The 25,835-nt window shown below is 38.1% G+C and overlaps 1 protein-coding gene across 8 annotated transcripts in view; it reads right to left on the reverse strand.

Annotated features, from left to right (window-relative positions):
- Positions 1–25,835, reverse strand: part of LOC135197822 (zinc finger Ran-binding domain-containing protein 2-like) — a 210,659-nt gene that overhangs the window by 44,227 nt on the left and 140,597 nt on the right. For 6 of the 8 annotated variants that reach the window (XR_010310667.1, XM_064224964.1, XM_064224962.1 and 3 more), the window contains 2 exons: positions 18,689–18,873; positions 16,353–16,448 (listed from right to left, as the gene is read on the reverse strand). Coding sequence is in view for 6 of the 8 variants with exons in the window: in XM_064224964.1 (XP_064081034.1) it covers positions 16,353–16,448; positions 18,689–18,873 (281 nt within the window). In the remaining 2 variants the exon portion in view is untranslated. Of the gene's footprint in view, positions 1–16,328; positions 16,449–18,688; positions 18,874–25,835 lie in introns of all 8 variants that reach the window. The other 2 variants (XR_010310668.1, XM_064224965.1) reach the window with 1 other exon arrangement.

The raw sequence follows: 25,835 nt of genomic DNA on the forward strand, positions 1-25,835 counted from the left end.
ATTGATTGATGATGGACAGACACGTGGCAATCTTGAATTTACATCAATACTCTTTCAGTGCAAATTCCTTGTCAGTGTCCAATTCGCAAGATGCTCAAAGGAATTCCGGTTATAGAAATCCTTGAAGGCAAAGATCACGCCCTTGTCCATAGGCTGGAGGAGAGAGGTGGTTTTGGCAGGGAGGAACTCAAGCTGGACTCCCGCGTAATAAAGTTCAAGAGGGTGGCAACCAGCATTACCCATAATCAACACCACCTTGAACTTCATGCACAAGTTGTTCAGGTATTGCCTAACTTGAGGGATGAAGCTTTAAATGAACCAGTTAGATGTAAGGACTTTGGTGATCTAGGCCTTGAGGTTGTGCATCCAAAACACAGACTTCAACCCCTTGTTTGTAGTCTTGAGGACCCTGGGGTTTGCAGCCTTGTAAATGTGGCCTGGTTTCAGCATGAATCCAGCAGCATTCCCACACATCTGTCCATCTGTGCCTTGAATCTGGAGGCTTTGGCTTCGTCCATCATGAGGTATGTCTGGGATGGCCGCTTCCCTAACAGCAGATGCTACTTTCCCAAGCACAATGACATTCTTCAGCAGGAACTGCCCCTGAAACCAGTGGAATCACCCTTGCTGACCTGACAACCTTGAGGAGCTGACGATGGTCCTGCTTGTGGCTCTTCCTCCTCCTCTTCTTCTAACGCAAGTTCGTCAAAGCCTAAGAATTCTAATTCCCTTGTCATCACCTTCTGTGGTACAATTGTCATGCTTTTTCTTGAATTATGTTGGAGTCAAGGGTCACCTTCTTACAGCAGTCCTTTATCCAAAATACCAGAGCAGATTCCACCTTACTGTCTTTTCGCGCACTTTTGAAACTGTTTTCGCACTACCGAAGCAGCTCATGTTTAGAGCCTTTCATATCTCTGCCTCTTTCTTCTTGATGTACCTTACGGTACTGTCATTAGGCTAATATGGCATGCTACTGCAAAGTAACTTTTGCCTTCTTTTAGCATATCAAAAAGTTTAACCTTCTCCTTGTGCTTCATGACCAACTTCTTTCGTTTAGAAATGACACGGCCATTGATGTTACGACCCGGTCTGTGTAAATTGCTCATTTGCTTCTTGGACATGGTAGAATGATGATCAAGGTACTCTCCAACAGCAAACTGGAAGCTATGGCAATTTTTGCTATAATTTGTGTCAAATTGAAGAACCGTGCAAAGAATAGAAACAGCTGTTGGACAAAAGACTGGTTGCTTAAAAGAAATGTTTTCTCATGCATCCCTCATAAATGAACTCAAATGTCATCAAGTGATTGGTGTAATTATTTGAGGATGGGTGAGGATAAATTTAGTGAACTGCTGGCATTAGATGGTCCTTATATCTAGAAATCAGACATTTGTATGAGGCAATCTATATCTGCTGATAGACTGACTGCAACACTACGGTATTTAGCAATGGGGAGATCTTATGAGGACCTAAAGTTCAGTGTGGCGATATCTCCTTGGAGGCTTGGGAATATCAGTGACCAGTAATAAAGTTACAGAAAAAAAAATGTCGCAGAAAAAAAAATCACAATTTTGGCTTAAAAAAAAAAAAAACCATAGTAAAAGTCACATTAATTTATGGTGACCGGTAATAAGGTCACAGGGAAAATCACAATACTTCTTGAGGGTCATTATCTTTATGATATTTAGTCTTTTGTTTATGTTTTTACAGTAATCCCCAAAGGGCTTGTACTAAACATGCCTTCGCAAAGGTGGATACATACCAAGTTAAAATTTTCCCTTGGGGTTCAGTATGAAAGATGTGACTTTTTAACCTGTGACTTTTTTTCTGCGACATTTTTACATGGATTCGGAACATCATCCCGGAAAGCAATTCTAATGCTTATTCTCTTGGTGGCAATGTCCCGTATAGCATCTGGATATCTAGCCTTTAGCTTGTTTATTAAAATATCCTAAGGAATATTTTCCCAATTTCTGTCTGAAACATTTGGATTTCATATTCCATAAGCATGTGATTTACATAAAGCAATCCAGTCAGTCCAAAATGACTTATCAACTCAAACTTCTGCCAGAGTTAAAGACACTGAGTATTACCGAAATGATAAATACACATCTGCATCAAAGTAACCTCCATTCATTCACACACGGATATATATTTCAACCATAATACAATCGTGTCTCACAATGAATGGGCTATTTATGCCTCATTTCAAACAAGTCGCTATGATTTATCTGTGTAACAGTCTGTACCGACTAAAAACAACCACATTCACGTACTGACGTCCAATGCTCTGCCCACTTTTCTGCAAGTCTTAAGACCAGGTCTGAGCGTGAATGGGATCCCTTAGGTCATGAGTGACTGAGATACAAAAAGATTTATACGAAATACAAAGGTATGTGATGACACCCGATCAAATGATGTTATCTATTACTTACTATACAGTGAATTTGCCTAGATGCAGGCTCCCATAATTCCATCTTCATGAGATGGTCTAGAGGGTCCAGCCAATCAGCGCCAAATGTACAGCCAATAAATACCAAGGAAAATGAATGGCGCTCCTGGATTGGCTGCTTTACAGACAACAGCAAATAGTGTGTCGGGTTTCATTGTCTGGGTATACTGGGTATACAGCATCCAAGCTAGCATTTTTCTTGTTTGCAGACTGCTAGCTTGGGTAAAACACTTAAAAAAAATCTAAGTTTTGCTGAGTACATTAATACATTACAGTACTGTAATATTTGACAATTAATATATATCTTTTTAATAAAAAAAATGTATTTACAGTAGTCATGAAAATATGCTTTTTTTAAAATCGTGCCCTAAGATGCCTCCTAAATGTCCTGCTTCTTCTAAGGCTTCTGGCAAAGAGTCTAAGCGCCAGAGGAAGATCATGACACTCAAGAAGGTAGACATTATTGCAATGTTTAAGAGAGGGCTAAGTCCAGCCCCACAGAATAGTTCCACCTAATAATTCTCAGGTCCGAACATTACCGGGTAGTTCTTGGTCCTAAAACAGCCCCTACTATTTAGCTTCGGTTATAAACCCAATCCCAGCTATATCTTTTTAGATTTATCAGGTCCAATAAATTTTAGCAAAAGTGGAAAATTTCACAAAAATTAATCCAAATAAATATTTAATAATATAAGAGACTCTTGGGTTTGAACCCAGGAACAAATTCCTGGATTCCAAGAGCCCCTCACCACTTTAAGGTGGTCCCAAGTCGAGGGGGACTGTACTTGACAGCTTACAAGATTCTCTTCAGAACTTATAATGAAATAATACTACAAAACACAAGAAGCAAGGAAGAATAAAATTTTGCACACAGCTACATCAGGTTTGGGCATGTGTAACCTGTACTTCAGGGTCTTGAGTCTTTCTCAAGTGGAAATGGTGAAAAGGTTGCCTCTGGCTTGAGTTAGACAACAAAACTGACAATTGTGCATGAAATGCACAAAGAAGTCACCAATCAGGTAAAAACAAACCCACAAAATTACTGAGTATACTTGTTTACTTTTAAGTATTCACATAGTATTTTACTCAACACTTGAGTACTTTCAGGCCCTATCTGTGGCCCTTTCTCAAGAGATGTGTAAGTTGTCAGACTGGGTTAAGTCCCAGCAGACTTCTGGAATTTCTTGTTGAGTTGTCATTTATGCAATGGCTATCCTGGTTTCCATTCGCTTGAGAGTTATTAATCCCCTCTTGTCATTCTGATATTCTGAACGAAAAGAGGGGATTAACCCTTAAACGCCGAAGCGGTAAAAAAAAAAATGTCTCCCGTGTGCCGGAAGTGTTTCAGAGTGAGCGCAGAAGCGGAAAAAATATTTTTTTCAAAAATCACAGCGCGCTTAGTTTTCAAGATTAAGAGTTCATTTTTGGCTCCTTTTTTTGTCATTGGCTGGAGTTTAGTATGCAACCATCAGAAATGAAAAAAATTATCATTATCATATATAAATAATGCGATATATGATAGCGCAAAAACAAAATTTCATATATAATTGTATTCAAATCGCGCTGTGCGCAAAACGGTTAAAGGTAACAAGTTACTTCTTTTTCGTTGTAATGTACACTAAATTGCAATCATTTTGGTATATAACACATTGTAAAACAATAAAAGCAACACAGGAAAGAAAATTATTAATTCACAAAATAATGCATGAATTCGTAACGCACGGACGTAAACAAATATTTTTTCAAAAATTCACCATAAATCTAAATATTGTCCTAGGGACTTCCAATTTCTTTCAAAAAGAAGAAAAATGATTGAATATTACTATACTGTAAGAATATTAGCTTACAAATGCAGTTTTCGACCATATCTGACTAGGTAAAGTTGACCGAATGTCAAATTTTTTATATATATTTTTTTTTATATGCAATTATTTCGGAAATAAGAAAAGCTACAACCTTCAAATATTTTTCGTTTTATTCTACATAAAATTGCGCACATTTTCATATATAAAACTCTAAGAAATGCCTAATATGAAATGGAGCAAATATTCCGAGAATGGAACGTACGCATTTCGGAGATTTGTGGCGGAGAATCCGCGCGCGGAGGGAAGGAAAGATTTTTTTTAAATTTCACCATAAATCTAAATATTGTGCTAGAGACTTCGAATTTGTTTCAAGATGAAGATAAATGACTGAATATTACTAGACTCTAAGATTTTTAGCTTACAATTGCGTTTTTCGACCATTTCGGTAGAGTCAAAGTTGACCGAACGTGGTTTTTTTTTCTATTTATCGTGATTTATATGCAAATATTTCAAAAATGAGAAAAGCTACAACCTTCAATTATTTTTTGTTGTATTCTACATGAAATTGCACACATTTTCATATATAAAACTTTATGTAACGGCTAATTTAAAATGGTGCAAACATTACCACAATCGCACGTATGATTTTTTCGGAAAAGTTACCGCGCGGACGTAAAGAAAATGTTATTTTTTTCATAAATTCACCATAAATCGAAATATTGTGCTAGAGACTTCCAATTTGTTGCAAACTGAAGGTAAATGCTGAATATTACTAGAATATAAGCGGTTTAGCTTACAATTGCGTTTTTCGACCATTTCGGTAGAGTCAAAGTTGACCGAAGGTTGAAAATTGGTCACATTTTTAATATGAAAATATTTCAAAATTGATAAAAGCTACAACCATGGGTTGTTTTTAGTTGTATTGTGCATGAAATTGCACACATTTTCATATATAAAACTTTATGTAACGGCTAATTTAAAATGGTCCAAACATTACCATAATCGCATGTATGATTTTTTCGGAAGAGTTACCGCGCGGACGTAAGGAAAAAGTTTTTTCATAAATTCACCATAAATCGAAATATTGAGCTAGAGACTTCCAATTAGTTGCAAAATTAAGTTAAATGATTGAATATTACTAAAATATTAGAGTTTTAGCTTACAATTGCGTTTTTCGACCATTTCGATAGAGTCAAAGTTGACCGAAGGTTGAAATTTTGGCACTTATCGTTATTTATATGAAAATATCTCAAAATTGATAAAAGCTACAATCATGAGTATTTTTTTGTTGTATTCTTCATAAAAATGTGCACATTTTCACATATAATACTCCATGTAACGGCTAATTTAAAATGGTACAAAAATTATGTCAAAGTGACGAAATAATTTCCGAGATGTGTCACAGATACTTTTTTAGTGCGGCAAGAAAGAAATTCGCGCTTGCGCGCCTGCGTAACGATTGTAAACAAAACAACACCTTGATCCGTGAACTCCCAGCATCCCCCAAGGCGCGTGATTCAAGAGTTTTTGGCTGGTAGGCCTAAAAGTATTTTTCCGCGAATTTTTAAAAAAACTTTTGTATGTCGACGTAAAATACGTCCAGTCGGCACCCGAGAGAGAAAAAATGTTGACGTAAAATACGTCCAGTCGGTGTTTAAGGGTTAACAACTCTCAAGAGAATGGAAACCATTACAGCCATAACATAAATGACAGCTCAAGAAGAAGTTCCAGAAGACTATTGGGCCTTAACCCAGTCTGACAACTTACACGTCTTGAGAAAGGGCAACAGATAGGGCCTGAAAGTACTAGAATGTTGAATAAATTACTACTATGTAAATACTTACAAGTAAACAAGTTATACTCAGAAATTTTATGGGTTTCTTTTTCTATCTTCAGAAGAAAACTGAAAGTTTTTGTTTGGTTCAATCAGGTAAATGTAAAATTTGTTTGTTTTTTCTTCAAGTTCATATTAATTAAACAGTATAAAGTATTTAGAGAGTAAAAATGTTGACCTCTCAAAAAAATAAAATATTATGTAATGATGTTATGGGGTGGCTTATAAGGGTTCACAGGGTGAGTAGGTCAGTTTTTAGTGGTTTACTTGAATAAATAGTTTTTTACTGAAGTTATGAATTCTGGAACAAATTAACAATGTATGGCAAGGTGCCTCTATACTTAACAAATTTGAGGAAGCATTTGGTAGACTATCTCTAATTGTAAAAATGTCAAAATAATTCATAGTTGATGAATCACTACACTTAATTTCTAATGCTCTGAATGTAACTACAATACACGATGGATAGGGAAGGTTCTCCAAACTTCAGCCAAATAATGGATTGATAAAAATCAAAGCACACTGGTGAACAATTATATTCTTCAAGTGCAAGGATCTATATTTCTTGGTATCAAATCAGATGTGGGACTGCAGACTTGGCCTCCATAATCAGTAAGTAACAACACTGGTTTCTGTTTAAATTAGGTCATTATTGCAGTTTGTCCTTCATTAAGTATGGGAAAATTCCTTGTAAATATTAAACTTAATTAATATAAGCTGATATACTGTTCAGAGTTTATCAAATATCTAGTTAAAAGATCTTGTTTCAGTGTAATGAACACAAAAAAGTTGTTGCAACAAGCATCATACTGTAACAAGCATACTATTGTTGACAATCTGTAATAAGCCAAAAAAATATATATATTAATAGGAGCTATAACTTCCTGCAATCTATAAATTATCTGGGACACACATGCATCAACCTTGAATGAAACTGACAACTGACAAATTTGGTTTTAAAATGTTATTTTCAAGATTCATATTCTATACTTACCAGGTAATTACATAACTATAGGTTATTTAACCATGGCAGTCTAAAATGAAAAAATCACAGTAGCGCTTCTTATATTTTGTACAGGCAGCTCTTGGTTAACAGCGGGGGGAGGGGGGTTCAGTTCCCAGCCGATGCTGCTAACCGAAAATCAGTGATAACAGCACTAAAAACCTGCTTAACAGAGCTGCTAACCGAAGATCGGCGCCGTTAACCAGAGATTGGCGCTGCTGTTAACTAGAAATTGGCGGTGTTAACTGGACACTGGCGCTGCTAACCAGAGATCAGCACCAAAAATCCAGTTAACAGCGTCACTAGAAAAGTGCTGTAAAACCGGATAGCCATTAATTGATACCGCTGTTAACTGAGGGCTGCCTGTATCTAGATATTCGTTTATGCTAACTAGAAGCAAGAAAATTCGCTCAGAATTGAGTTAAATATGGCGAAACAAACTCATATTCGCCATCAGCTGAATTCCAAACCAAAATGTTGGCCGCTCCACGGAATACTGGCTTAGATTTACCGTAGTATTTTATAATACAATAATATGAGAATACTTACAATATTAATGGATACAGTGAAGTAATGTATAACTTTTTAAAAGATTTATGGAAAAGATGCATATTTACTTTTTCATCTGTGCTTATCTTAATTTTTGTCACTATGCCATCTACATAGCAGTGGCATCTCGAGCTCGTACCTGAATTTTTTGCTCGAGTAACAAAGCAAAAAAATCAACAGAGTTGCACAGTTACATTTTGTACTTCTATCCCATGGATAAACTAACAGATTGCAGCGTTGCATAATCAAATGTATACATGAGTTTTGTCTTTTAAAATCAATTTATGCAACAATTGTAAATATTATATTATAAAATGCAATTCAATGATATAAATTAAAATTTTATTATTCAGGCGCGACTGAACAACCTATTGTCTTCATCATGTGAAGGGCTGTTACGAAGACTTCAAATGGACATGCGTACTGCCACTGTATCATATTTATGTAAAAAAATATAAAAAAATACCCTGTAATACATTTTTCATACACATTTTAAACATAAATGCATGAAAACTTATAACAAAAAGCTGAAGTTTCATTAACAAAGTGAATTATAATTAGCTTCCAAATTAATAAAATATAACCACGTGAAGTCTTTGTAAATAATTTTTTCGGAACAGCGACGGATAAGAACGAACGTGAAAAAACATCCTCTGATAACGTGGAGGGCAGTTACAAAAGCTGCCTTAATTTGTATCATATTTATGTACAAAGATAAAAATACCCTATACGTAATATATTTTCATACACATTTTAAACATAAAAGCATGAACATTTAAAAAATTGAGACATCAATCGCTAAATTTGCACTTTTTTTAACTTATATTTTCGGAAGAGTGGCAGGCGGTAGCTCACAAGAGCGAACATGATAAAACATCCTATTTGATAACGTGAAGGGCAGTTTCAAAAGCTGCCTTTGTATCATATTTCTGTGCCGAAAAAAAAATACCCTATACGTAATACATTTTTATACACATTTTAAACATAAAAGCATGAATATTTATAAATGGATACATCCATAGCTAAATTTCCATTTAATTAACTCAATATTTTTGGCATAGAACAGCAGAGGCATATATTTTACCCTAATACCTATGTAATAACTCTCAATAAAATTTTTTAATATAATTTTCATAACCTTTATGGTCTGAACGGTATTTCTACAAATGTATGTACTCGTTAGACATAACGGCGCTAGCGGCACTGTTAACCAAAAATTGTGCCGTAAAAATAGCGTAAAACCGATTAGCCGCTAAGTGATTGCACCGTTAACCGCAGGCCGCCTGTACAATGTAACCCCCCCCCCCCCCCGTTTCACCCTGGACTCGACACTACATCAAGGCAAGGAGACAGGAGAGAAAGAGAGCTCCCTATGCATCCTCTCCCAACACCATGACAGCCACAGATAAAGGTCCTAAGGTACTACAGTTTCCAAACAGTTTCCAGTTCTTTCCACCAATGTGATGTGAAGAACGACTTGCACTTCCACTAAGTAGATTGTAAAATGGACGAGAGGGACATATCATGCCTAAAAGCAAGAGAGGTAGCAATAGCCTGAACCTCATGAGCTTTCACCTTAAAGGAAGCAAGATGTCCCATTGAATCAGGCAGTCTTAGGCTAAGGCCCCACCAAATCTGTTGTGCGCGTCCAACACTGCCAAAACAACCTCGTCCGTGTCTATAAGCGTGTCTGTCTTCTGTGTGTGTGGCCCAACCAGACAGACGAATGACGGTTACAAGACAGACAATTCAAACTTCAGCAGCACTTCCCGTCATGAAGGGACTCCTGACATAAATTGAGAACAAGGAAAGAGTGGAGAATATGCAACACTCTTTCATAAGTTACAGCAGCATCCAGACAAGTTTTTTTAATATTGTCGGATGCCGCCGAAAACCTTTGACTTAATTCACGAGGGCATTATATCTCGAATATCAAAATTTGATACCAATTACAGAAGATCAATACCAACGTAAGAAACTTGTAGTAACTCTGAGGGAAGGATTACTGATTTCGAAATTTGTAAAGTTACACTTTATTTTATTTAATACAAAAATTAAGATACGTAGATTGTGTGTGAACTGAACACTTTGATACAGTAACTTCTGAACCAAAGGTATTTACATAAATGTATCCATTAGAATATAACAAAAAAACTACTTGAATCCTTTATCATAACCAAAAATCATCACATTTGATTATAACTCAAAGTTGGGCAGGTGGTTCAAATGCAGGTTGCTGTAGGTCTACCAAAAATTCTTCCTTCATGTGGACCCCAGCTCGGAGACGCACGTCCAACTGCAGCTAAAAATAAATCGTTCTGTTCCTTGCACGTCCAGTCCGGTAACGCACCTGACGCCAATCACGCTCATGCACCGTGTGGGGCCACTCATATTTGAATTATGACAGTGGATCGAAACACACAATACGCTTAGCCGCGTTGGACACACGCAACACGCTGCGACGGATTCGGTGGGGCCTTAGCCTTAGAAAGATGGGAATGGTTCCTAACTGAGCACCAGAGATTACTAGAAGGCCCCTGATCTTTTCAGTCCTTTGCAGGAAATATCCAAGAGCTCTCAAAGGCCAAAGAGGCCTTTCTTCTTCCTCCAGTCCAAGGATTTTCACTAGCTTTTAATGGTGAATGGACAGGGCCAAGGCTTGGAAAGCTCCTCATTCTTGGCAAGGAACCAGAGAAAGTATGAACAGACTGCGACAAACAAACTCTCCCATCAATAGCCTGCAGTTTGCTGATATGTTTGCCAGTGGCCAACACAAGGTAGAGTGTCTTCCTTGTGAGATCCCTTAGTGAGACAGAGTGGAGAGGCTCAAAAGCCACTTTAAAACCACATCAAGATTCCAAGAGACATAATAAGACTTCCTTTGCTTGGGTGTAACAAAAGATTTGATGTGGTTGTTGAGATCCTGATTAGAAGACAGATCCATACCTCTGTGTTTGAAGACAGAACTCAGCATTGCCCTATACCCCTGGATGGTAGAGGACTTCAACTTCCTGGAGGACCTCCGGTAGTGCAGAAAGTCTGCAATCTGACTTACAGATGTTTCAGAAGACGAGATGTTATGAAGACTGCACCATCTTGGGAAGACTGTCCACCTGGATTGATAGACATTGCTAGAAGACTGATGCCTACATCTAGCAATAGCCTCTGCAGCTGGTCTTGAATACCCCTTTGCTCTGATGAGACTCCGAACAGTCTGAAGCCTGTCAGGGCCAGAGCGGAACCTGAAGTAGTAGTTTTGTCTGAGAAGAGACTGTTTTTATGGAAGAACCCTTGGTAAATCCACTAATAACCGAAGCAAGCCTGGGAACTATTTCCTTGTGGGCCAAATCAGAGCAACTAGGGTCATTGAAACATTGCGATGGGATGAGAACGCATTGATCACTTCCCTGATCATGCTGAATGGCAGTAAGGTGTAGCCATCTAGGTCTATCCAGTCCAGAACCATGGCATCTGTTGCCCATGCCAGAGGGTCCGGGCTGGAGAACAGAAGAGAGAAAGATGGTGATTCTTCGATGTGGGCAACAGGTCTATGGTTGGTCTGCTCCATAACTTCCATAGATCATTGCAGACTAGGGGGTTTAAGTTCCACTGTGGGAAGGACCTGCTTGCAAAAGCTCAGTTTGTCCACTAAGACATTCAGTCTCCCCTGAATAAACTGAGTGATGATTGTAACCTGGTTCTGTTCCACTCAGAGAAGGAAATGTTTTGCAGCCTCACAGAGGGAGAAGGGGTGTGTGTCTCCTTGCTTGCTGATGTATGACAGGGCAGTGGTGTCTGCATGAACTACCACTGTCTTGCTGAAGGTGAGAGTCAAGAAGGATGGGAAACACAGGTGAATAGCCTTCAGTTCCTTGACACTGATATGGAGGTTTCTTTGATCCATGGACCATGCCTTAAAAACTTCTCAATCCCCCAGCTGAGCTCCCCAACCTAGGTCTGAAGCATCTGAAAACAAGTCTAGGTCAGGACTCAAAGGAAGGCGAGACTTCCTTTCCAGAAGTCTTCCTTCACACAGCCACCATTGCAGGTCCGCTTTGATCTCCAATGTGATGGGAAAGACAAAGGAGTTAGGACAAAGGAGTTAGGAGGCAAGAGTCCCCAAAAGACTCATCCACTGATTGGCTGAACAGGATGGGAGAGGAACCTGCAGAAAGTGCAAAGGCACAAGTTGAATCTTGAGACAGATGGTAAGACCTGAAAACTGTGAGTTCAGGGTCATCCCCAAATAAAAGAATCTCTTTTGTCGGAGTCAGTTGGGATTTCTGCCTGTTGATAAGAATGCCAGACTCTTGCATTAGAAGAGTTTTCTAAGTTCTTTAAGTTCTCCATGCACTTCTCCTTCGACAGGGAATGGAGAAGCCAGTCATTCAAATAAAAGATGTTTATGCCTAAGAGACAGAGCCATTTGCCAAGAGGAGAGAGAACTCATATAAAGACTTGAGGGGCTGTAGAGAGGGTGAAGCACAAGCCCTGAAACTGAAGAACTCTGCCCTGGAAGACGAACCGAAGGTACTTCCTGGAGTCTGGATGAATGGGGACATGGAAGTACAGTGGACAACACCATATTTGTGTTCTCGAGATTCGCTGACTCAAGTATTCACGTATTTTTCTACGGACCATACCTACTCATCATTCATAAGAAATTCACATATCCGTGGTACGTATTTTTCTATGAGAAATATAAATTTCACGATTAAATGCACTTTTTGTGATAAATCTATTAAAAAACCAGGTATAAGTACTTTTGGTGGGTTTTCTTGAGTTTGAACTATCAAAACAGGCAGTTCTTGGAATTTTTATTGGGGTTTCAAGTGCAGGCCGTCCCCGGGTTACGACAGGTTCGGCTTAAGACGTTCTGAGGTTCAGGCGCTTTTCAATCATATTCATAAGAAATTATTTCCAGGGTTACGACGCATGTTCCAGGGTTACGGCGCCTACAACGCTGATCTGGCAGAAGAAATATGACACCAAAAATGCAAAATAATCAATATTTGAAGGTGTTTTTAATGAAAAATGCAATAAGAATGCAATTTACATTGTTTTGAATGCACCTAAAGCATTAAAAGTAGGTTTTCTTAGGATTTTTGACGATGTTCCGGCTTACAACGCGTCTCAAGAACAGAACCCCCCATCGTAACCCGGGGACTGTCTGTATTGGTGGATTCTAGCTATTCACGGGCAGGGGTCTAGAATACATCCCCTGCAAATACGGGGTGTCAACTGTAAGTGTCCAGCATGTCTAGGATAATCACCCAATGACAGACTGGTTCATCTCCATATGGAACTTAGTCTCCTGAACAAAGTGATTCAGGACACTGACATCAAGAACTGACCTCCAGCCCCTGACAACTTGGGGACTATGAAGAGACAGTTGTAGAACCCTTGAGTCGTATTTCTCAACTTCTACAGCCCTCTTGAGAAAGAGGGAGTTGACTTCCTGTGAAAGGGCCAAAAACTTTTTGGAGTCTTCCGAGTAAGCAATCATGACAATGGGAGACTTGACTAATGGAGGCTTCTCTCTAAATGGAAGTGGAGTAACCCCCTTTAGGTCCTTGATGATCCATTGTTCCACACCTTTTTAACTCCACTTCTCCCAAAAATGGAGAAGTCTGGCCCCTACTGGAGCACGAAGGACTGTATCGTCATTCCTCGGTGGCAGGCTTGAAGGTAGATTTCTTGACAGACTTTGGCGTGAAGTGTATATGTTAGTTCAAGGTCTTTTTTGGACCTTTGGCTTGCCTCCAAATAAAGCTGCTGTTGGAGTGGAGAGAAAGACTTAGCTACAAAGGAAGAGGATTCTTTTAGTGGGTTAGTGGACTAGGCCAGCAGATCCTGTGTTGACTTTTTCTGGAGGTCCGATGAGATCTCTTTGATGGTGGCTTGAGGGAAGAGATGTAGCTGATCCAAGGAAAAGAAAAGAAGAGAAGAGAAGACTTCTGGGTTTGCATGACCCCTTTTGTGGTGAAGGAACACCACAACTCCCTTGTCTTTAATAAAGGGAAGTGAGCTCTAGGAAGCCATCCCTGATAGTTTTGTCAGGACACAACAAAACAGCTAGCCAGTCCAAAGCACTGTCCTCTGTAAGGTCAAGGCAGTCAATCTTCTTGGTGAGGACCCTAATGGTCCAATCCAGAAAGCTATAAACCTTGAACCCTTTAAAGAACTCCGGAGATGAAAGCATATTTTCCACCACTGCAAAACCTGAATGAGGAGACGAATCAATAAGCCCGGATAGTCCCCCTGGGAGGATGCAGCAACTCTCAAAGAGGGAGCTTCTCCAGTAGAGTAGCAGAGGTATCTCCTTTGAATCATCCTAGAAGGCCAAGCAAAGGTGGCTTTACCCTGCTCTCTCTTTGCAGAGAGAGAAACATCCACCTCTTTGAGGGCCTTCTCTGAGGAGGAGGAAAGCATCAACTTAAGGAGCCGGGTACTGTTGTCTAGCTGGTTCCTCATAATGAAGCTCGAAGCAGATGAGACTGAAGCAACAGGTGTGAAGTCAGGGAAGTTGGCCAGAAAATATTTAAGAAAGGCAGCATATGCCGAAGGAGGTGCAGGTTCCTCTAAAGTCCTCCGCACATAGAGATGTGTGACAAAGAAGTATCCTCGGAGGTCTTGGGAGCTGAGGGAGCTTTCTGTAAAAGGCCCATAATCACTGACAACTGATGCTTAACCGGTTCTAACAATAGATCTTCCTGAACCAAAGTGCGTACTTGAGAAGGAAAAGGTGGAGCTGAACACGAGAGCTGGTGCTGGGTGCTCTGGAGCTAGCCACACACACTCAGGAGCTGGTGTCTGCGTTGAAGGCAGGCACAAAGTACTCTGGTGGCAACAGGCGCTCGGAGGCAAAGAGGTACTTTGAAGAAGACAATGGGTGCCTGAGCGGATCTTTCAGGTGCTTTAGAACCAAATATGGGAACCCAACATAAGGAGAAAATGCCTCCAGGCTGTCCCAAGCAGACAGAGGTGGTAGAGCTGAAGCAGGGGCAGATGGTGGAGCAGCAAAACTGCATGAGGGTTGCAGGCTATGAATGGCCTCCCTATACTTCAGACTGGAAGAGGGGAGCAGTCCAGGCTGGAACTTTCCAAATCCGACAAGAACTGATGAGCACTCACTAAGACGCCTTTTCAACAGCTGTCTGTCGAAGCCTGATTGGGCGACAGGCTTAACTGATGAGGCGACTACCCATGAGCAAATCCCACTGGCCTCCCTTGAACCTCCAGTATGTCTTCTCTCAAGTTCAGGGGACCGGGACAGGGACCATCATCTAGGAGCATCAGTGGGATGAGTACCCACCTCCTCAACTTGCACAATACTATCGCTATGCACACTAGTTGACACTTTGTCCAAGATACCCCTAATTCCACCATAGCACTAACTACTAAATTCAGTTTCTGGTTGAATCTAGATTTGAGGCTAGAAATGGGGTCAGGTTTGGAAGCATGGGAACCATGCACAGGAGTATGTGGCAAAAAAGTAGGAGGGACTAGGCAAAATAGCAGGAACTGGTGAAGCACTAACCTAGGAAAAGGAGTAGAGCCCCCTACATTTAACACATTATGATGACTTACTTAACCTAGTCCTACATTCACTGCTTAAATAGCAAATGCTTGAAGAACTAGTCAGACATTATGATCCAAAAAAGCTAGAAATAATGTTAACTAAAAGCTAACAATACAACTAATGCTTAAAGGCCACAACAATATTCAAATACTACACCAAACTCCAGAAGTGCACCAAAAAAATATTGAAGAAGGCTGCAGATAACACTTGATGTTAGATGGGAGCCAGCAGAGTTAAGTATATCTTAGTTTAACTGGACCACTGTGCTGATTAACAGCTCTCTAGGGCTGGTCCAAAGGATTATATATTTTTATGTGGCTAGGAACTAATTGGTTACCTAGCAATGGGACCTACAGCTTATTGTGGGATCTGAACCACACTATATAGAGAAATGAATTTCTAATCACCAGAAATAAATATCTCTCATTCCATGTCGGCAGAGCAGGAAATCGAACTCGCGACTACGGAATCTGTAGGTGAGCACGTTAACCACTCGTCCAACGAGGAATCTGGGGAGCCAGCAGAAAACAAATTGAAAGCTCTCTGCTATATTGCCCCTTTTCTTCCCTGAAAGTGGGCGGGGCTTGTCACCTATACAAAACAAAAGAAGCGCTACCATAATTTTTTAATTTTAGGCTGCTGTTGTTAGAAAACCTATAGCTATGTAATTACTTGGTAAACTTGTACTTAAATATTTATAAGTATAAAAAATTGCCCACAATAACTTAAAATAAATACTACTATCCATGTTTATTCTCCAATTAGCTATACTAACACCAAGAGAACTTTAATATATCAAAACTACAACATCTAGCATCCCTGTCATTCAAAGACAAATATAATTATTACATGAAAAATACTAGGGGTCAATGAAATTGCACACTCTACAATCAACTGAGTACCATACCTCAACAATGTACATGCATAACAATAAATTTGATGATAATCTGTTGCATACATAGTACAGAAAGTTATCTTTCTGATAAAATAAAATAGAAAACATAACTGAAATTTCTTATAAAAAAATTATCCATACCTCCAACACAGACTTCATAAAACGCATACCCCGTTACAACAAATATTTCAAAATTGATATTAACCTTTTACCTAAGTTACCCTTTTACCTTGACCTAGATCTCCGTCTCCTCGAGTTACGGGAACGAGACCAAGACCTGCTTCTTCTTCGTTGTGACCTTGATCTTGAGGAAGACCTAGAGGATCTGGAAAAACAAAAGAAAATTACAGTATTATAAAAGCTTCAGGAGAGGGCCTTCCACTTTCCTAGACACAAAATGAACTACTATACTTCAATATCTACAAGCTGATGGTAACAAAAAGAATTCTACTTATGATAAAAGTTTCTATAAATTGAGTGGGTGTGTGCATTTTCAAGAAATCTAGACAAAATCTGCACTTGTGTGTGTTTTTTTAAGGAATCTAGACAAAATCTACACTTATAGAGAAGGATAGTACAATAAATACTTCCAAATGCAAATGATATGGCCAAAGAGACATGGCTGACATGAAGGATTTGTATTCAAATGAGAAATGAAAATTTAACAAGTTGAGGAGGTTCCACAACAAAAGATGATTGTTAATGTTGAACTATATTCTCTAGACCCAAAGACCGTGAGACATGGATTATTCAGACATATAATTGGTTAATATGACATTCATTATCCCATACAGCCTGTGATTTATTCAGTACAGAGGAAATATCTAAACCCTGTATTCCTTTGTGTGTGTTTGTGAATGTTCAAATTTGTGTACTTTAGTAAAACTAACAAGTGAAAGCAAAATCAAATTAATTATTTATTATGGTTTAGTGAATCTTAAGCATATTAACCCTCTTACGCCGAAGCCCTAAAAACCAAAATGTCTCCCGTATGCCGAAGCGGGTTTGGAGCGAGCGCAGAAGCGGAAAAAATAATTTTTTCAAAAAATCACAGCGCGCTTAGTTTTCAAGATTAAGAGTTAATTTTTAGTTCCTTTTTATGTCATTGCCTGAAGTTTAGTATGCAACCATCAGAAATGAAAAAAAATATCATTATCATATATAAATAATGCGATATATGGTATCGAAAAAAAAAAAAATTCATACATAATTGTATTCAAATCGAGCTGTGCGAAAAACGGTGAAAGCTAACAAGTTACTTTCTTTTATCGTTATATTGTACACTAAATTGCGATCATTTTGATATATAACACATTCTAAAACGATCAAAGCAACACAGAAAAAATATTATCACAAAATGATGCATGAATTTGTAACGCGCGGACGTAAAAAAATGTTTTTTTTTAAATTCACTATAAATCTAAATATTGTTCTAGAGACTTCCAATTTGTTTCAAAATGAAGAAAAATGATTGAATATTACGATACTGTAAGAGTTTTAGCTTAGAATTGCAATTTTCGACCATTTCGGACGAGTTAAAGTTGACAGAATGTCGAAATTTTTATATATATATATTATATATATATATATATATATATATATATATATATATATATATATATATATATATATATATATATATATATATTTTTATATGCAAATATTGGAAAAATGAGAAAAGCTACAACCTTCAAATATTTTTTTGTATTTTTCATGAATTTGCGCACATTTTCATATATGAAACTCTATAAAATGCCTAATATGAAAAGGAGCAAATATTAGGAGAATGCGACGTATGGATTTCGGAGATTTGCGGCCGCGAATCGGCGCGCGGAGGGAAAGAAAGTTTTTTTTTAAATTCACCATAAATCTAAATATTGTGCTAGACACTTCAAATTTGTTTCAAAATGAAGATAAATGACTGTATATTACTATATTGTAAGATTTTTAGCTTACAATTGTGTTTTTCGACTATTTCGGTACAGTCAAAGTTGACCGAACGTAGTTTTTTTTCTATTTATCGTGATTTATATGCAAATTATTTCAAAAAAGAGAAAAGCTACACCCTTCAATAATTTTTTGTTGTATTCTACATGAAATTGCGCACATTTTCATATATAATACTTCATGTAACGGATAATTTAAAACGGTGCAAAAATTATGTCAAAGTGACGAAATAATTTTTTAGATGTGTCACTGATACTTTTTAGTGCGATAAGAAAGAAATTCGCGCTTGCGTGCCTGCGTAACGATTGTAAACAAAACGCCTTGATCCATGAACTCCCAGCATCCCCCAAGGCGCGTGATTCAAAAGTTTTCGGCTCGTAGGCCTTTAAGTATTTTTCCGCGAATTTTAAAAAAAACTTTTTTGAGTCGACGTATAATACGTCCAATCGGCATACGGGAGACATTTTGACTCGACGTTTAATACGTCCAATCGGCGTAAGAGGGTTAAGAAATTGTTCTCCGACATAACCTGAGGAAGATAACAGCTATGAATGATACATTCTCGAAGTACAATTTACAAGTAAGTTAAAGGATACACAATGCTTTCAGATACTGTACCTGGATCTTGAGCGTGATGACCTAGATGATTCTGAGTTGGATCTAGAGTATGACCGAGAATTTTGTCTTCCTCTTGAATAAGATCTAGATCTAGACTTCGACCTTGAGCGGTGATACGAACTAGAACGAGACCTTGAATCTGAGCGACTTTTGTTTGGGGATTCATTACTTTGGCCATTTTTCTTCTGTAAATATATTTAAAATTCATCAGAGTAACAAACTATTAGACATAGTAGTAATTTGACTGTCATGGCACAATATAAAAATACTAATTAGCAGAGACCACTACACTGTGGTATCTGCCTAACTTCTAGACTAAATCTTGACCAGCGGTAAATTCCAGGGGCTACAATACATTTTTTAAAAGAAATGTCAAGCTTTACAGACATACCACTGCCTTACTAAAGTTTGTCACTTCAATATAAAGACAGATTTCACTATCTTTTATTCACCTTACGCATCAGCATGATGCTGTAATCTCAAGATGGTGCATTTGCAACCACTCTGAAAGGCAATAGACAACAATAGTCAACAGATAATGAAATTTAACTTTAAAATATTCTAGTGTTTGAACACGGGTAAAACTTGGTGTCCATCATGGATCAAACACTAGAATATTTTAAAGTTAAGTTTGAACTTTTACTGTTACCATAGTAATGGAGAAGACTAAGCAATAAGCACCTGGAACTTGTTATATGAGCAGAGTACATATAGTCTAAAGGTATGCAATGAAATTCATAGACTAAATTCCTCCATTACGAGTCTTCTATCTGTAAGAAATTAACCTAGTGCACCGATATTGCCTGTCAAAGCTATTGTAAAGCTGTCTAAATTAGACCTCAAACATTTCGATGGTGATGTATCGGAATTGAACTCATTTTGGGAACTGTTTGAAGCATCAGTGCATCAACATACTGACTTTGAAAGTATACAAAAGTTTTCTTATTTGCACAGCTTATTAGAAGGCGAGGCTTTGGAACTGATATCTGGTTTTAGATTAGGAGACAAATATTTTTAAGCAGTAAACTTGTTAAAAGAAACCTATGGCAGGAAAGACAAAATCAAGTTGTGTTTAATTAGAAAAACTCTTCCAGACTGAGACTCCTAATGCAGATGCAGTCGCTACAAAGATTCAAAAGCACAATTCAAATGCTGCATAAGATCACTGGAGAGTGAGCAGTTGAAATTGAACGAGCTGTATGCTAAACCCTTAACTATGCTATCTACTCTCACAGTAGAACAAGGGCAGTCTGTAAAACCAAAAAACCATCAGTAGGGCCTAAAAATACAAAGACAAGGTAAACCAGGTCTAAGGATGTGCACTTTGTGAAGCAATCATTTATGTACACATTGTAAAACCCATACAACCAGAGGAGGAAAGATAGAAAAGCTTAGAACTCTGGGCCTGTGTTTTGTCTGTGCATTCAATAAACATTTCAGTTCCAATTGTGACAAGGAAAGCTGTAACAATGGTTGCACTGTTAAACATCATAAGGTTATATGCAATCGAAACAAACCAAAGACTAAGGAAGGTGGGGTACAAGTTGGAATGCTCTCTTTGACAAGTATCGGACAGGGAAATAAGAAGGCTAAGCAGTCGCTCTTATCTACAGCCACAATAACCCTGAAGGGTAAAAGAGGTCGCATTGTTGGAAAAAGAGGCTTGTTGGATACCTGAGCCAAGAGATCATTTATGAAGAGATTGCTCTTGAAGGACTAGATTATAAGAGTGAGTGAGCTGAGGACATAACACAGAGGTTATTTGACTTCAAAACCAGTCAGAGTATGAAATGGTTAACAATGTTGTACCCCACTGGAGTAGATTGATTCATATGGATTGTATAGTGGTGGATGTGCTACTAGAATATATGAAGAAATTCGATGTTGAGAAGAATTTATGGTAGTTGTGCAAAATGAAAATAGAAACAATCACTTATAGAGTTGTTGATAGGGGGTTGACAATGTGTACAATATACTACATCCAGGATTTTAGAAATTTGAGAATTTAGTATTGCTACCAACCATATTTGGTTACGTGGTAACCGGCACCTGTAGTTCTCCTCCCATCAAGGACTCATGCTTCTATTTTAAAACTGGCAATGGAAACAGGTGATGAAGCTATGAATGAAGGGGCTACTCATTTAAAGGGACCACAGGAAGATCTTGAAACTTTATGGAGTTTGGACCACATAAGTATTAACTGCAGTGAGATAACAGAACAGGAAAAGAAGGTATCTGAATCTGAGAACTTTGAGAGTACAGGGAGTCCGGGTTATCGGAGGACTCGGTTATCAGCAATCCGCTTTTATGAGGCTTGCCTAACGCCACAAAAAGTTTCAGTTAATGGCGGTTTTTGCTTATTGGCACACCCCCAGGAACAGAACCCCCACCCATAACCGGGGAATGTCCTACTATAACTTATTCCAAAGTTGACGAAAAGTATGTTGTGGCATTGCCTTGGAAAGACAACAAAAACAGATTAACCTCAAACCTTGGGTTGGCTTTGAATAGACTGAAGCAACGGTGTGTCAAGTTTTGGAAGGACACTAAGTATCTAGGACACTATCAGAAAATCCTGAAGGATCAGGAAATAGGGGGTTCATAGAGAGGGTGGAATATTTCAAGACTGATAAAGACAGTCATTTTTTAGCACATAAAGATGTTAAAAAAAAGAGTGCAACAAACCCTATTAGGATAGTATTTGACTGTTTGGTAAGACGGGGAAAATGGGTTAAGCTTGAATGATTGTTTGCAGACAGGACCACATGCTATACCAGCTGACCTACTCAAAGTTGTACTGCAGTTTAAAAAAAAATATTTTGCCTTTATTAGTGACATAGAGAAGGCATTTTTAATGGTGCAACTAAAAGAAGAGTATAAACTACATATACAAGATTGTTAGTGTATAGGTTTTGAGTTGTTTTATTTGGAGCAACATGTTTCTGTTGACTGCAACCACTAAGAAAAACTTGTCCATGGTGGAAGGTGATGTAGAAAGAATGAGAGGATTATATGTAGATAACCTAACCTACAGTTCACCAACAATGATGATGATGAACTGGGAAATTTTTTCTTTCAAGCAAGTAAGATATTTGCACAAGCACATTTGTACTTAAAGGAATGGATAACTCATAATGATTCCTTACAAAATCTTTTGCCTTTATTAGTGACATAGATAAGGCATTTTTTAATGGTGCAACTAAAAGAAGAGGATAAACTATACACATATAAGATTGTTAGTGTATAGGTTTTGAGTTGTTTTATTTGGAGCAACATATTCTCCATTTCTGTTGAATGCAACAACTAAGAAACTTGTCCATGGTGGAAGGCGATGTAGAAAGAATGTGAGGATTATATGAAGATAACCTAACCTACAGTTCACCAACAATGACGATGATGAACTGGCAAATTTTTTCTTTCAAGCAATTAAGATATTTGCACAAGCACATTTGTACTTAAAGGAATGGACGAGCAATAATGATTCGTTACAAACCATAGCCAGAGTGTATGGGATCAGTGCCAAAGAGTGAACAACTCATAAGGTCTTAGGTCTAGATTGGGACAAAAAGAGATACCTTGACATTACATCCTACGAAGATAAATAAGTCCAGTCAAACTAAGAGGGAAGTGTTAAGAACAGTTACACAAATTTATGATCCATAAAGAGTAGTACTTCTACCTGTTACTATAAGGGAAAGGATATACTTGTAGAATTTGTGGAAGCAACAGTTGGATGGATGATCAACTCCCAGACCCATTACAGAGGCAATGGGTTAAGTTATCCAAAAGATTTGGAGAAATGTCTTGATATTTCCTTTCCTAGAAATACAGCCTAGGAACGGGGGACTCCTTACACATTCTGTGATGACAATGAAACAGTTTATGGTTGTGTAGCATAGAGAGTTAAGAACGAAAACTTTCATTTAATTATGGCGAAGTCAAGAGTGGTGTCCATTAAAAGAATTGATTGTTCTAAAACTAGAATTGATGGCATTGGTGCTGGCAGCAAGAATGGCCAAATTTACTAAAGTATCCTTTGAGAAGGATGAGTTTGTAGGACTGTCCGTTTGGTCAGACAATGAAGTAGCTGTAAGTTGTCTACTTGTGAGGAATAGAGTACAAGAAATAAACTCTCTAATTCCACAGGCGGCCATCCCCTTTGTGCCTATGGGTGATAATCCCAGACTGGCTGAACTTGGGAAAAAAAAGACTGAAATGAGGACCCTCTTGGTTAAAAAAAAAAATAAAAAATCCTCTTGGTCATAGGTAGGTGAATCACTTGTACAGGGTAGTGAAGAGAACGTTTTGGTCAATACTGCAGGGGACAACCTAAATGGGTGATACTCACTTACTGAATTGGGAAAGATTCAGCAAGGTTAAAAAGGCCTATAGGACCACAGCATGGATCTTATGATTCTTGAATAATTGTAGGAATTCAACCGATGTAAAATTAACAGGTGCATTGACCTTGGAAGAACTCCAAGAGGCAAAGAACAAGACTATTGTCGTCAAGCAAAAAAAGTTTTTCCAAGAGGAATAAGAGTTTGATGAAGGGGGTTAAGAAAACCAAAACTAGCTCTCATAAACCAGTTGACTCTTTATCTGGACAACGGGGTAATGAGGTGTAGGGTTAGACTAGAACATGCAGTTACCTGAAACAGCTAAATTTCCAATATTATTGCCGAAGAGTTGCTACGTTACTCGGGTAATTATTAAAAAAACATCATGATGCTAACACTCATATGGGTGTAAATGCAACTGTGGCGAGTGTCAAGCAGGAGTTCTGGGTCCCACCAATTAGACAGTTAATTAAAAGTATATTACACCATTGAGTTATTTGTAGGGGAATGGAGGAAAGACCACATAGGCCCATAGTGATTTCTCCATTACCCGAGTTCAGGGTGTAATGTAAGCAACCTTTTCAATAACCACAGGCGTGGATTACACCAGCGCATTATGGGTTAAAGGAAACGGACAGAGCCCTAAGAAGGCTTACAGGTAGCTGTCGGTAATCAGTACCATCTTTACATGCAGGGTAGCCTAGCCTACTCTACACAGTATACAGTAGTGCCTCAGGTTACGAAATTAATCCGTTCCGAAGTGGCCTTCGTAACCTGATTTTTTGGTATCCAGAACTATGTTTTACATGTAAATTGCCTAATTCGTTCCAAGCCCTACAAAAACACCACAGTAAATTTTATAATAAAGCTAAACTGACAAATAAACAAGGAAATACAACAATTTGGACCATTCAATACCTAACCTAACTGTTACTGTACCTGTAAATAAAGTGCATTAGTGTACAGGGTACAAGAAATACTGTACTTACACGTACGTATGTAGTAAAATGTGGAACCTTACCTTTCGAGTGAGGTGATGTCCGAAAGTGGCAACAGAGGAGGAGGACAAACGGCAGAAAACATGAACACTTAACTTTACAAAACCCGTTAAAAAATGGCAAAAAACATAGTAAGCATCCTCTTCTTTCTGTGAAGTTCAGCAACATTCTTGGGAGCCATGGTTAATAACATAAGTAATTAAGTTCACATACAACACGATAAAGAAATCTATATGAACGAACTAATTCCACGTGTGTACGATAACGCTGCCGAAACTAAATAGTCGAGGAACTCCCTTACGTAGATGTATGATGGAATAGATGCTGACCAATAGGAGAGCAGGATCTTACAGTGGTAACCAGCATCAGGTACCAATGGGAGAGCGGGAGGATGGTGGCGAGTGTACTGAGTTGGCGGCGCGCGAGTTTTAAAATTGTTCTCGGCGGCCCGGGCGAATCTCGGACTTTACAGTACACCCTTTCGTGACCTGAATTATTTTCGTACACACAAGCAAAAAAAAACCTTCGTCTTTGCCTTCGTAACCTGGATTTTTCGTACGTATAGGTATGACTGTACTTTATACATATAAGGCATAGTAATTATTAATTTTAGCTAATTCTCTGGGTTCAATGCACATTGGCTTATGATAATTCAGTACAAAGAGAAACTGAATAACATTTAACAAGTTAGCCTCGCATATACAATGATTATGTTATCATGGACATGTATTGTTACATACGAATAAAGTAGCCTAGCCTACAGTAAACTGTATACTACATGTACTATATAATTTGGTAATTTATTTATATAAGCCAATTTTGGAGGTTCAATGCATCCGGATTTGCGGACTCTCAGATTCGCAGATTACTCTCTAGACCATATCTACCCATTATTTGTGGGGAATTCCCCTATTCGCGGGTTTTCCAACGAAAATCATCACTAATTAGTGTATTTTGATGTTATTTTCATGACAAAATACCTTTTTAAGATACAAAAATTATTTATTACTTTTCAAATATCATACTGATTAATACTGTACAGGCGGCCCTCGGTTAGCGGCAGCGATTCCGTTCCTGGCCGCCGACGCCAAGCGATTTTCGACGCTAAGCAATTTTAAAGCCTACGGCCACCGCACACCTTCTTTCGAAACTCTAGACCAGTCAAAGGCGCCGTAATCCCACAACGGCGCAATAAGTAAAATTATATTTATGTAGTATAGTACTATAGAATTTACTGTACAGTACATTATAGCATTGTAAATACTGTAAAGTGAAAAAAGCCTAGCTTTAATCCTTTGGGTGTCTAGAGTATGTAAAGATATAATAAAGTTTATACAGTGTACAGGTAGCTGTAGTGTTCAAGTTACGATCATTAGTCTTACGATAGTCCGATTTTATGAGAGATCAAATCACAATGGCCTAACTTTATCCATCTTCTAGTTACATAAGTTCAATAACAGCAAAAGAGAATGATGAAAGTATGGTTTTAGCGTTATACTTGTTGCATGAACGTGTACAGCCATGAACAAACGAACAAGAAACAACTTTTTTTTTTCTAAGTACAACCGAACTGGATAACATCCGTTTGGCTTGTATTTCAATCATCGTACTACAGTACAACATTGCCGTAGTTGTTATAAATGGCGTTATGTATAGAATAGAACTGAGATATCTTAATGTAATAACTTTATTCGCTATAGATAAAAAATCAATATAGATTAAAGATCAATCGGGAAATATAGTGTTAAATTTAAACCTAGTTATAACTGAAGCTGAGAAAACTGTTTGAGCTGCTAATGACTACAGTGG

The sequence above is a fragment of the Macrobrachium nipponense genome, chromosome 21, assembly GCF_015104395.2.
Source record: "Macrobrachium nipponense isolate FS-2020 chromosome 21, ASM1510439v2, whole genome shotgun sequence".
Lineage (NCBI taxonomy): Eukaryota > Metazoa > Arthropoda > Malacostraca > Decapoda > Palaemonidae > Macrobrachium > Macrobrachium nipponense.